General features: G+C 34.2%; 1 protein-coding gene across 3 annotated transcripts in view; it reads right to left on the reverse strand.

Moving 5' to 3' along the window:
• Positions 1-257: 257 nt before the first annotated feature.
• Cad99C (cadherin 99C) overlaps positions 258-12,694 on the reverse strand; it is a 186,396-nt gene continuing 173,959 nt past the window's right edge. For 2 of the 3 annotated variants that reach the window (XM_073093915.1, XM_073093916.1), the window contains exons 14-31: positions 12,361-12,475; positions 11,186-11,388; positions 10,646-10,786; positions 10,258-10,381; positions 9,742-9,902; positions 8,998-9,171; positions 8,334-8,543; positions 7,650-7,898; positions 6,968-7,063; positions 6,335-6,488; positions 5,442-5,737; positions 4,766-4,993; positions 4,071-4,336; positions 3,487-3,705; positions 2,725-2,851; positions 1,996-2,113; positions 1,144-1,471; positions 258-536 (exon numbers count right to left, since the gene is read on the reverse strand). In XM_073093915.1, coding sequence (XP_072950016.1) covers positions 443-536; positions 1,144-1,471; positions 1,996-2,113; positions 2,725-2,851; positions 3,487-3,705; positions 4,071-4,336; positions 4,766-4,993; positions 5,442-5,737; positions 6,335-6,488; positions 6,968-7,063; positions 7,650-7,898; positions 8,334-8,543; positions 8,998-9,171; positions 9,742-9,902; positions 10,258-10,381; positions 10,646-10,786; positions 11,186-11,388; positions 12,361-12,475 — 3,303 coding nt within the window. In that variant the 3' untranslated portion in view covers positions 258-442. The remainder of the gene's footprint in view (positions 537-1,143; positions 1,472-1,995; positions 2,114-2,724; positions 2,852-3,486; positions 3,706-4,070; positions 4,337-4,765; positions 4,994-5,441; positions 5,738-6,334; positions 6,489-6,967; positions 7,064-7,649; positions 7,899-8,333; positions 8,544-8,997; positions 9,172-9,741; positions 9,903-10,257; positions 10,382-10,645; positions 10,787-11,185; positions 11,389-12,360; positions 12,476-12,694) is intronic. The other variant, XM_073093917.1, reaches the window with a different exon arrangement.

Raw genomic sequence — 12,694 nt, forward strand, 5'->3', positions numbered from 1 at the left:
ATTAACAACTACCTTTTGAAGCAATATTCAGTCGTATTCCGTACATATTCACAATAAAATATTTATATATAATATCTTCGTTGAACACAAAACATACATCTTCATCAAAGATATAAACGTCTAGATTAGGTGGTTTGGGCGAAAGTAAAAAAGACAGACTAAAATTAGTCGCTATAGCCATGAACACATCTCACGCACACAAGCACGTCAGAATACGTACACATAATTAATAACAAAATGATGAATGATTTCCCTTTTTCTTTACTGTGATATCTAGACTTATATCTTTGAACCTTACATATACTATATTAAACCGTTATGTTATAACTGTTATAAATGTATAACGGTTATAACATTATACGTTATAGCAGTTACAAATTATTTTGGACGGATGGTAGATCACTTATCCATATAAATTCAGATTCACTATTCACTCTATCCACTATAGTTCGGTGGTGGTTTCGACAGGAGATTGGTCGTACGAGAAACCTGTAAAGTTCCGTTTCCCGAAAGTCACGTTATCGTTGTCTGAAGCCCTGTGAAGAAAAATGTCGTTATAAAAAAATCTTTTGTTACCAGAAAACTCGATCGAAATGCTTTAATAAAGAATTCTTACAAAGTTTTAATCGGAAAAAAAAATCGGGCGAAACTATTCAGTGTAACAATTATTTTTACTTTAAAAACTAAAAACCACGCTTAAATCGCACAGGGAAAATCGTTGGTCCTGATTCTTGACGATCTTGATGACGAGAATAGGGTAAAATTATTAAAATCGTGAAATGTCATCGGTTCTTGATAATTGTTCAAATTTTAAATTAATCGGACCGTTCAAAATGGGTAAAAAACGAGTTCAAAAATTCCGTTACATCCATACAAATCTAATAAAGTTAATAAAAGTGTAGTAAAAACAAAAACAAAACATTTTTGTGCGTGTCACAGTAGTGTGCTCAGTATTTTCTAACATTATCGCCAATCGACAACAATAATTCATGAAAATTAAGATCGGAAGTTTCTTCAAATTTTGCTGAAGTCTCCAAATTATATCTAGATTTCGTAGTCAATCTCCTTTTGCAAGGAAAATAAAACTTATTAAAATTATAGCCGGACATAGGTTTTATTTAATGTCATACATGTATTCCTTACCTTTGCAACCCAGGTATTTCATCGTACGCCATTATCGGTTGCGACGATTTCTTCTTATGGTTGTTCCCGTTGATTTTCCTACCGAGAGTCGCGGCTAGTAATCCCCCACCCACGTTATTATTATTGACCCTCGGTAGGGTCCCGAGAGCGTTGTTCAATGCATGTGTGTTTGGTGTCCGTCGGTTAAGGGTCTGGGTGTTTCTGGCCATTGAATTGTTGGCTGTATCGAACATGTGGTTGTGCATATTGTTAAGCGTACCACCGTTTTCGTTGACGCTCGACGCTCGCGCAGTTGTAGCAGTTTCGGATAGGGTAGGACTTCGTTCGCCTGGTTTTTTTAGAATGAAAAGTTTTATGAAATAACATTGTTAACGTACTAGGTGTTTTTTTTTTAACAATTTGATACACGTTATTTTTTTCATAAACGTATCGTTTCGTTTTGGGGGATACTTTTTTGAAACTTCAGATTACTTATAATTGTCACAACTTTACTTTTCTAGTCTGTCTTTAATACTAATAATTAAATTAAATATATTTGTGAAAGCAAAACACAGAAAGGAAATTTGAGAGAAAATGACTATGAAATTAATCATAATTTCATAGTAATTTTCTCGTATCAACATAGTATCAACTGTGGATGTTACTGTTACATAGTATATGTAAATATAAAACAGCCCTCTTACTGTATACCATCGATATACTACATATCGATGCTGTATACGAAATAGCTGATACTTTTTAAACGATTGCCATTAGAGGGAATCGTAACTTGACAAAAGTAATCTGCATGTATTTTAATCGAATGATATTTTTAAGACATTAAATATTTAAACCATTGAAATATATACGTACCGTTATCTTTCGATAAGTATTGTACACTATGGATATTAAATGCGTGGTTATTCGGACTGAAATCCAACTGCAAGTCAGCGTCGTCTACCGCCATATTCAGCACCTTAAACATAACAGACTAAGTTTATAAGCCTAAGTATATAATACGTAAGACTTTTTGTAATTTAAATAAAAATCATACATAATAGCATAATGTTTCAAAAATAATACATGGAATCTTGATCTGCATCTTATATTAATTGTTATAAATAAAACTTTGTCATGGAATCAAAATTGAATAATTAAGATCAATCTACTTTGTCGCACTAACTTAAGATATCAAAAATGTTTAGTAATTGTATAAAATTTTAAATGAATAATAATTTTACTCCAAATACTTTTAGAAACTTGTTTTCTACTAAGAGCTTTTTGTTTGTCCTTAAATTAATAATCTGTATTGAAAAAAAATTACTATTTAAAAAAATAAATTATAATACAACAAAATAACCTTGTAAAAAAAAGCTTGCGTATGCGTATTGATTTCAGATATTTATCGATAAATTGTATTTGATTGAAAATAATACGTGTAGAAATGCGATTGAAATTAACTCGATCGATTGTTGCCTTGAACCTTACACTAGAACTTTGAATTTAAAGCAATAGAAAAAATACGCGTAAATTAAATTCACAACTTATTATTATTATTGCACCTATATAAAGTAGTTATTAGATATTTAGCTAAGGGAATACCTGTGTTTCATATCTGGGTGCTGGTTCGTCCTCGCTAGATTCGTACCCTGAGGGCGGTCGGGGCGGCGCCATACTCATACTCAATGTCCCGTACTGTTGTAGAGCTTGCTCTTTGTGCTTTTTATACCTGGGAATATATTTTTTGTTATTAATTTCATATTAAGGCTAAACTGTCGCTTGTTTTTAAAAACTTCATTTTGCTCATGCTCAAAAGAGAACAAATTTTGAGTAAGTAAATATTATAGTACAACCGTATACAAATTACATTATATACATATATTGTGTAAGTAAATAAGATATTCAATTAAATATAATTTTTAATTCAAAATAGGTTCCTTACAGAGTTCTTTTTGAATGTCTAACATCTAACATCTATCACCAGATCACAAGGTGTTTTTCTATGGAGAAAAAAACTCCTTAACACACATCTTTTAAAAAAATAGTAATGACATCTTTTGGTGAGAACGCGTCTTTTATCAGAACTGTTGAAAGCCTGGATATGATACACCACCACGTTTGAAGATGGTAGACCCTTTCTACCCCGGCGGTACCACCTTTCTACCCCGGCGGTACCACCTTCACACCTATTTCTACTAATAACAAAAGTGCTTTCTGACTTTGCCAACTTAAGTTTAACTTAATTTTGTAATATTTGTTACGTACTTTAAATTTATTTTCTGACGTTGCTACCTTACATTTAATTTAACTCCATATGTTGCTTAAATTAATTTTAAATATATAATAAAAGTCTTAAGTCCTTACCTATTCCAAGACGCGCATATATAGATAGTAGCGGCAGTCGCAGCGACCAGTACAAGTGCGGCGAGAGCGAGCAGCGCCGCGGGCAACGCCGATGCCAGCGGTGCTATCGCTATGTGCGGCTTCTTGGGCACTTCGGTCGGTGTTAGTGGAGCCCTAACTTCTGATACCGGGGACTTGAGGTACGCTGATACGGCTGTGTGGAAACCGTTGTCGATTGCTCTGAAAAATAATATATTTTATTTTATATAATACTTCTATACGTTTAAATAGTTTAAGTAAATAATAACAATAACAGAATCGACGTACATTGCTGTATCATCTTAGAGTTGACGTATTATAAATTAACTCTGCAATTCTCTTGCCAACTAAGACAATGTGGATAATATGTTTATAATTAAGAATAATCGAATTTATCTAGGAAATAAATATCCAATTGCCATTAAAGCCTTGTTTCCTACTTCAACTTCATTAAGAAATTCATGTAATTTACCCATCCATATTTGGGCTAATACAAATAGGTCTTAGCACCATCAGGTATGTTTAAACATAATTTTCTATTACATATAAACTGACTTTCAACTTACTTCTTTACTGGTTTAGACTCTCTCGTGAGTATTTCCCCGCTGACCGGATCAACTAGATACAACCACACATCGGTACCCTTGTCATCGCTTTCCAAAGTACCGTTCTCCCCCAGAAAGTGTCTAGCGGTAAGTTTCTCTAATCCAGCAACCAATCCACTCTTGTCTTCGATAGTTGCAAGGAGAGATCGCGCGTGACGTCGCATTGTCTCACGGTTCATGTTAGACACTTCGACTACTAGTTGGTTCTCTTTTTGTAGGAGATTTATCTGGAATTTGATACTTGTAAGTGACGATATAGCAGCCCGAGGTTCAGCCCCAGACAGGGGTCTAAAGTTCGAATCTCTGATTTTCGATGTGCTTATTACGACTAAATTATCAGATTTATCAGCGAAGGAAATAAATCGTAGGAATTGGTTACGATAAAGGTATTGACAATGGCCTAAATGCTTATATCTTTAAACAGAAATACTGAAGAACTGTTCAAAAAACAAGTGGAATATGTCACTGCCATGAAGTTTCACATAACTTTCTGATAAAATCACTATTGAAACTGAATTACTTTACCTTTATTTACCCATCCAAAAATATTATCTAACAGAAATAAATAAATAAATACAAAACGGCCAAAACTTCGGATGAAACTACGCATATCGTCTCTCAAACTAGATTCAAAGTAAACAAAGCACTAAACTTACCACAACACTAGCTCTTGCGATATTATAATCCTGCGCGGAATTAGGGTTGTCTCTCGCCGACACACTAAACTTGAATGGAAGGTATTCTTTAGGTACACTTTCGAAAGTCTTTATATTACTAATATCTCCTGTATCGGCATCGAGATTGAAATACTCTTCAGCGGCTTTTGTCCATGAATTCTTGTGGTATTCGATTTTGCCGTACTCCCCACTGTCTTTGTCTTTGGCCTGATAGAGAATGAAGGGTAATTGAATAATTAATTCGTTCTTAAGATCGGTATTCGTAATAAAAACCATAATGCAATGTAAAAAGTAAATGATAATGACTGGCAATTAAATAATAGGTCAATTAAAACTAGCAATCGTACGTTCCTGTATAGAGCGCATCACGTAATCGATCATTAAACTAATTATAACAGCCATTAAATAATCAATTAAAAATGAGTAGACATAAATATTAACGATATGGCAGGTAGCAAGAGGAATATTAAAAATACAGTTATAATATCATAAAACACTACCATTTTTATTCTTTAAAAAAGACATGCCAGGTTTCAAAATACTACATTTACATTTCATTACACAATTTAATCATACACTTATGCAACATCTCAATACTTGTACCTGTACATATTTAATTAAGATGTTCAACGGAATATGAAATGTTTAAATATACCTTAACTTGCAACACTTTAGTATCAAGCAGCATATCCTTCGTAGCGATCGCGAAGTACTTCCCCTTCGCACCAGCGATACCTGACTGTTCAGGAAACACGAATACCGGTGCGTTATCATTCATATCTGTTACGTGAACTTTTATAACCGCTTTACTGTTCTCGGGGTTGATTAGACCTTGGATAGACTCTAGTTGGACCTCTAAAGAGTATTCGGATAACGTTTCGTAGTCAAGTGAGCTCGTGTTCAGGTATATAGCGCAATCGCGGTCTTCGGTTAGTTTCACATAGAAGATACCTGTAACACCTCATATTGATAAACATAAATACTATAAAAACAAAAATTTGACCGCTTAGAAATGTTCTTCGTCTCTCCCAAAACTTAGACGAACCCAACGACGCGTTATATTTTTACAATTCGTCTAGCCATTTGGATTGTAAGGGTCACCAAGTACGCGCTTATATGCGCTCAAAGAAAATATTCTCTGAGCGCATATATGTGCGTTGGTATTAATTAAAGGTGTAAAAAAGGCGATAGAACTCTTCATAATGATTCAAATTACGCTTATTTAGAGTTCATAAAATGCTATTTTGTACATTGCTTTTTACTTAAGGCACAGGCGCATAATTACAGAGTGATTATTGTAAAATTAGTGCAATATTTCGAAGACATTCAATAAATCTTTACTAATATTATAAAGAGGTAAAGTTTGTAACTTTGGTTGTTTGTTTGTTTGTAAGGGCTAATATTCGGAAATACTAAACCGATCATGAAATTTTTTTCACGATCAGAAAGTTACACCATTTAGGCGTACTATAAGCTATATTTTTTATGATATATGATAAAAGCGGGCGAAGCCGCGGGTACTGGTAGTTTAAATATAATTTAAATTACCTTTTTGTGACGATTCTGTTAGGCGACATTTGAGCGGAGTGTCAGGTGAATGTTCTCTTTTGTTCAAAAGCGGTAATATTCTCACAAGGGTACCGTTCGGTGAATTTTCAGCTATATGCTCCGTATACACGGTGTCTGCAAAACCTAATCCCACCTAAAAATAAACGATAAATAAAAATATTCCATTTTGAAAACCGTACCGAATATAAATTGATCAAACTAAATAACTTACATACATAGGTATATAACTATATATGGTATGTGGCCTCAAATTAAAAAAGAAGCTTGATGTTGATTGATGGAAATAAAGATAATATGGCAACAACATACTATCATACTTATGTTATAATTTTGAATACCTAAATGAATAAAATATTTAAATTTAAGGAACAACTTGGTCACATGTCAATCATTAAGATCCTTATGTCGTAGAAGGCACACATACATACACATAAACACAGAAATAACAAGATCCGAACAGAAATCTAAGCTCTTTAGAAGTGTGTCTGACCGGGTATCAAACCCAGAATCTTTTGGATGTTAGACCGATGCAGTGACCGCATACAGGTCGTAATTTCACAATAATATACCATTGATATTTTTTATTAATATTGGAGTAATCATTTGACTTACATCAGGAGGGACTGTGGCAGAATGACTGACGTACACAGTAAGACTAGTTACTGAGGACATAACGGGATCCCCTTGATCGTAAGCTTGAATGTCAACCTGAAAAAAAAAGTAAAAACATATGTAATAATAATTTTATTGCCATAAATAAGTGTAAACGATTAGAATGATTGATGAAGTAATATTTTTTTTATATAATATAGGAGTAACAGACGAGCAATGAGCATGCAGTCCACCTTATGGTAAGTGGCTACTGCCGCCCATGGACATCTGTAATCAACCCCAGATAGGATTAGATATTTCTACTTGGATTCGGCCGCAGATGCGCCACTGCCCCTGAGGATTAAGCAGGAACGCCTATGTCTCCCTTACCACACCCTTTCAACCAGAACACAGCAGCACTTAACACTGCTGTTATGAGGCAGATATAGGTGTAGCAGAGGCGAACCCCAAAAATGTTTACAACTTTTAGAAGTATGGTATGTTCAAAAAAGTATCACTATCACACATTTTACTAGAAAGGGATGCCGACCGCTTTGCGTACAAGGCAACCATTTTAAACCTTGGGATTGGCATCTATGCTCGACTTCATATTAAACCCTATATGTAGTTAGTTATTATTATGAACCCTATATAGTGGTTAGTACTTAGTTGATACTTTTACTATACATTAAACAAAACTCACAGTGTATTCGCTATCAGTTTCCTTTCGGAGATCATCTCTAACTCTCACGGCGCCTGTATCGGGCTCTACATGGAAGTATATAGAGGACTTGCCTCTCCCGACCAACTTGTACCGAACTCTATTATTAGGGGCGGTAGAGTCGGAGTCAATAGCTACTACTGTTTCAACGAGACTGCCTATTGAAGAGGAGTCTTCTATCGTCACCGGTCGGATTAGTGATGTAAATATTGGAGCGTTGTCGTTTTTATCCTGGAAGACAAAACGTAATTAGTAATAAATAAACCGAATAATTTATAATCTAGTGTGAGTACTGCGTAACAAAATTTTTGGAAACAAATTGATTTCAGTTTATCTGTATAAATTAGAAATTATTATGTTATTATATAATAAGACTACCCTAAGTTTAAAAAATATTTTAAAAAAATGTCAAAATTGGCTAAAATAGCCCACAAATGCGAACATATGTGATTTTTATGTGTGAGTGAGCAATGCCCCACGCGTTTGGATAACATCCTCTAAATTTCTTTAAGAATCTCTGTATTTATGTTTGTCTAAATGTGTGCATAAGTATGCTCATTGTGTCAATGTGTGGGGTATGTATACAGATACAAAAATTTGTACGCACTTATATGTGCGTACATCATACACACAAACCAGTATGACTTTAAACTTCAATACACTCACATCAACAAGAACTTCAACAGTGGTAGTAGCCCCGTTATCTTGTCCACTATTCTCCTCAGTACCAACCAACAACTCGTGTCTAGCTGCGGCCTCTCTGTCTAAGGGCTTGAGTGTCCTTATCAAGCCACTCTTGCGGTCTATCGAGAATAACTCGGTGTCACCGCGGAGAATAGTGTATGTTATTTCTGGCATTGTATCTGGATCTTCAGCCTGTAATTATAATGAAGGAATTTTGTTAGTCCAATTATTACTGTGTGTTTAAAGTCCTCTACCAATGTGTTTGCCTTGAAGCAGCGTTTTTGCAATTTGACACTCATTACGATACTGCTGGACTCAGGTTTTCTTTTAGTGTGAGAAGGGTTTAGGCAATAGTACACTATGTACTACCCAAATACGAATTTGTAGAATTCACATACTTTTACATACTTCTTTTTTGTAGAAGTCTCAGGTATAGAAGTTTCCACATAATGTCTTTTCCGTAAAAATGAAAAAAATATGCTATGTATTCATTGAAAATGAATTATTACCAAGTGATAGTTAATTTCCAATGCGCATATATGTTTAACATATGAAATGTGTACTGGTGATTCGAACATTGAACCTCCAGGGTAAAAATACCGACTTTCAAATACGAATAAAATCACAAATTCGATACTATACTTACATGAACTTTAACGACGGGGTAGTTAGGAGCATTTTCGGGAACGTGCACAGAGTACAAGGTTTGCTGAAACACGGGCATTTCGTCGGGAATGTCTTGGACTATGACCGTCACGGACGCTGTTCCTAACCGCTTGTCGATAGCGCCATCTGTCGCCGTTACTACAAACGCGTAGTCCTGGAATTTAAATAGAATTTATTGATATCAATAAATTGTATATATATTATTATAATTACGTGTAGAAATTAGGATGTCCCGTAGTTTTAATAAGAGTAAAGTGGTAAAAATGCACATACATGTATTTAGATACTGTTTGCGGTAATTAAATTAAGAAGATAACGTTAGACATAGAGAACATAACTTAATTAATAAATTAGAAATACAAAATAATGTTCCCCGAACATTACCCGGGAAGTGGTAAACTAACAGATAATCTACGATTTGTTTTAGTTGTGTACATTTTGGATAGGAGCCTGCCACTGGCACCCGTAAAATCTGCATCAATCCGAGATAGCTACCATTGAAGACTATGTTGTATCACCAGGCAAACCAGATGCATATTATCTGGTTCACTAGTTATGAGGTAACTTCTGATTATTATAGGTAAGCGCTCCGTATAAATAATATGTGTAAATAAACATATGTATAAATAATCATAAATGTACTAAAAGTACATTTCTTTTTTTTTTAATTTTGTAAATAAATATATAAATGTACTAAAAGTACATTTAAAGAAAAATATCACACCTTAGTTTCCTCATAGTCCAATTTAGTGTTAGTGCTAATCAACCCAGTGGCATTGTCAATAGAGAACGGTAGATGGGATGGTATGGAGTAACTGATCATGGCGTTCACGCCTTCGTCTATGTCCGTAGCGTGCACGTGACCAACGAACTCGCCTGACGCTCCTGAAAAAATCAGAATAAAAACATTTAAGCTTGTAGTTAAATATGTAATAATTCTTCTAAATTGTAAAAAATACTTCTAAACCGCAAAGATTAAAAATCTTTTTGATTCGCATGTAGCAAATAAATGCATTATAAATAAAACAACAGAATTTTTCAATTTTTGTACTATGCATTTAACGTTACTTCACAATATACAAAATATTTTGGAGTTGTCGATATTGTAACACATGTTTAAAGTGCTCCACACTATGTTAATAATAATTTAAATTCAGGCAAGTACGGTAACATAACGGCGCGCGTTCTAGGTTACTCCAAAAGGTTTTTGGGTTAAATGTAATCTGTATTTTAATATTACCTTCTTTTACGTGGAAAGTGTAGGAATCTTCATCGAATTTGGGATTATTGTCATTGATATCAGTAACCTTAATGTTCACAGTCGCTGTTGTTGACAACTTGCCCGGATCTTCTGCTTTGATCATCTGAAAAATTACAATTAATTTATCACGTAGCTGCATACTATTATTATAAAGGTATACTATATTTTCTACAATTTTCATACATATACGCTCATGCACATCTGTAAACAAGCCCAGATATATACTTAACTATACTTGTGATATACTGAATCAATTGATCATCGCCACACCTATTCCTGCATAATAGCGGTTATATTCTCGTTTAAAGGGCTTTCCAACTTAGTTCTCAGGGATAGAGTTCATGTAAAATCAAGCCAGGACACTCACCAATTGATATCTTGTTAGCACTTCTCTGTCTAATCTTCGGATGACTGTTATGATGCCAGTGTTGGATCCAATGGCAAATTGGCGGAGATCATTGCCAGACACGATGGAATACGTTACTTGTTCATTCTCTGGGTCTTTGGCCTGAAATAGAAATGCAAAATTAAAAAAAAAAGAAATATTGAGTATTACAGTTTTTAAATTATATTATGTTGAAGTAATAAGTTTTTAATAGTTAAATACCAATGCTTTACTACATTAATTAAATTTTGATTTAGATTTTGAAGGAGTAGACACATAGGAGTAGACTCATTCAAAATCGATTATTTTCCTCAACATATAGAAACATTTAGAAACGCTAAAACATAATCATCTTTTATTTGATACCGATGAATCATATGATTCGTTAACTTTAATTAACCATGCGAATGATTCGTATTCAGCGCGGAATGATTTAATTCGATCATTCATTCAATTCTGCGAACTTAAAAGATAAGTTAATATTCCTTTTAGTATAAATAAAATATAATATTGATTACTTACTGTAACAGTAGTAACAGTGGAGTTGATCGCAGCGCCCTCTGACACGGGAGCGAAGTAATCTCTGGACGAGAACTGCGGTGGTCTGGTGTTAGGGCCCGGTGCCACTAACAGTTCTACAATCCCTTGTGAACTTAGCCCTTTGGCGTCCATTGCTCGTATGGTCACGCTGTATTGTTCGCCGGCTTGCAAACGCCCTGTGCTCGCTGGAATATGTTAAATTGGCTTTTTATTATTGTTCAAGATAACTTAAAACACTTATGGGTACTTTGTGGTTTGAATTCTGTTACAACTTTGCAACTATTTATGCCTCAAAACAGCAGTGATGCTTAACATCGCTATGTCCTTGTTTGAAGGATGTAGTAAATACACAAACTAGGTGTTCTAATGTAGCTGTCCGAGGCCGAACCGAGACTCTATAGCCAATCTTAAGTAGGAATTATAACTCCATTGAATTAAAGCATTTACAATGTCAAATTGTATCAATGGTTATAGTTCTAGTACTTTATTATATTTCGATTATGACTTTAAATATCATATTCTATTAGCATAACATGTTATAATTATATACCTAAGTGTACCCTATTTTAGGTATTCACTAAGATAGAGCAAAATACTCGTAATATAATTGTGTACTAGTGTTTAGACGAAAACCATGCGTTTAATATTTGCAATCACACAAGTGTAACATTTTAACATGCAAACAATACAAATAGTGCAATATCAACATTGAAAACCATGCAATGCAGATTATATTCTGTTATTTCTAGGATTCATACAAAATTTGGAACAAGCCTCGAATCCGTTTAGTTTCGTCCTATCCCCTCCACTTCCTGGCACGATCGCTCTACTTTTGGAGATTATTTCAAGCAAATAAGTATTATTCGTAACAAAAATAGAAACGAAACGGAATTGATCTCTACAGCTCAGCATTGTTCTTAAATATTTTTAAAGGTATACTTATTAATTATTATGTGTCTTTCACCTTTCATATCAAGATCATCTTACTATCACGATTCACATTCACAAACTTTTAAGAACTCACTTTTAACTATCCGGACATAATGTTCTACGAAAAAATCACAGCGAATTACTACTTCTAAAAGATTACTCTGAAACGTATCGATTATTAACGTCACATATATTCATATATCAATTCGTACAAAAGTGCAACTCACATATAATCCCCGTGTTGGGATCAATCGTGAACTTATTCCCGCCATTGTTAGATACGTGATAGATGCTGTATACGATACGTGCATTCTCACCCTCGTCTATATCCGTAGCTTCCACCTGGAAAATTATACACAATCTTAGTAATAAGTACATAAAAATTGAAAATTATTTATCAAAATAAAATATTAAAATTAATACCAGGATTGGATCACATATTTAGATCTAAATGCTTAAGAGAGTTAAGCGACGCCGGGCGCTGATAACATTTGGATGGGTGACCTCTAGTGGCTTCAGAGGACATGTTAACTAAGTCTTGATTGGCATTGAATAGTAGAC

Source organism: Epargyreus clarus, unplaced genomic scaffold, assembly GCF_041222505.1.
Source record: "Epargyreus clarus isolate Ecla_fem2 unplaced genomic scaffold, WU_Ecla_fem_2.2 ptg000005l, whole genome shotgun sequence".
Lineage (NCBI taxonomy): Eukaryota > Metazoa > Arthropoda > Insecta > Lepidoptera > Hesperiidae > Epargyreus > Epargyreus clarus.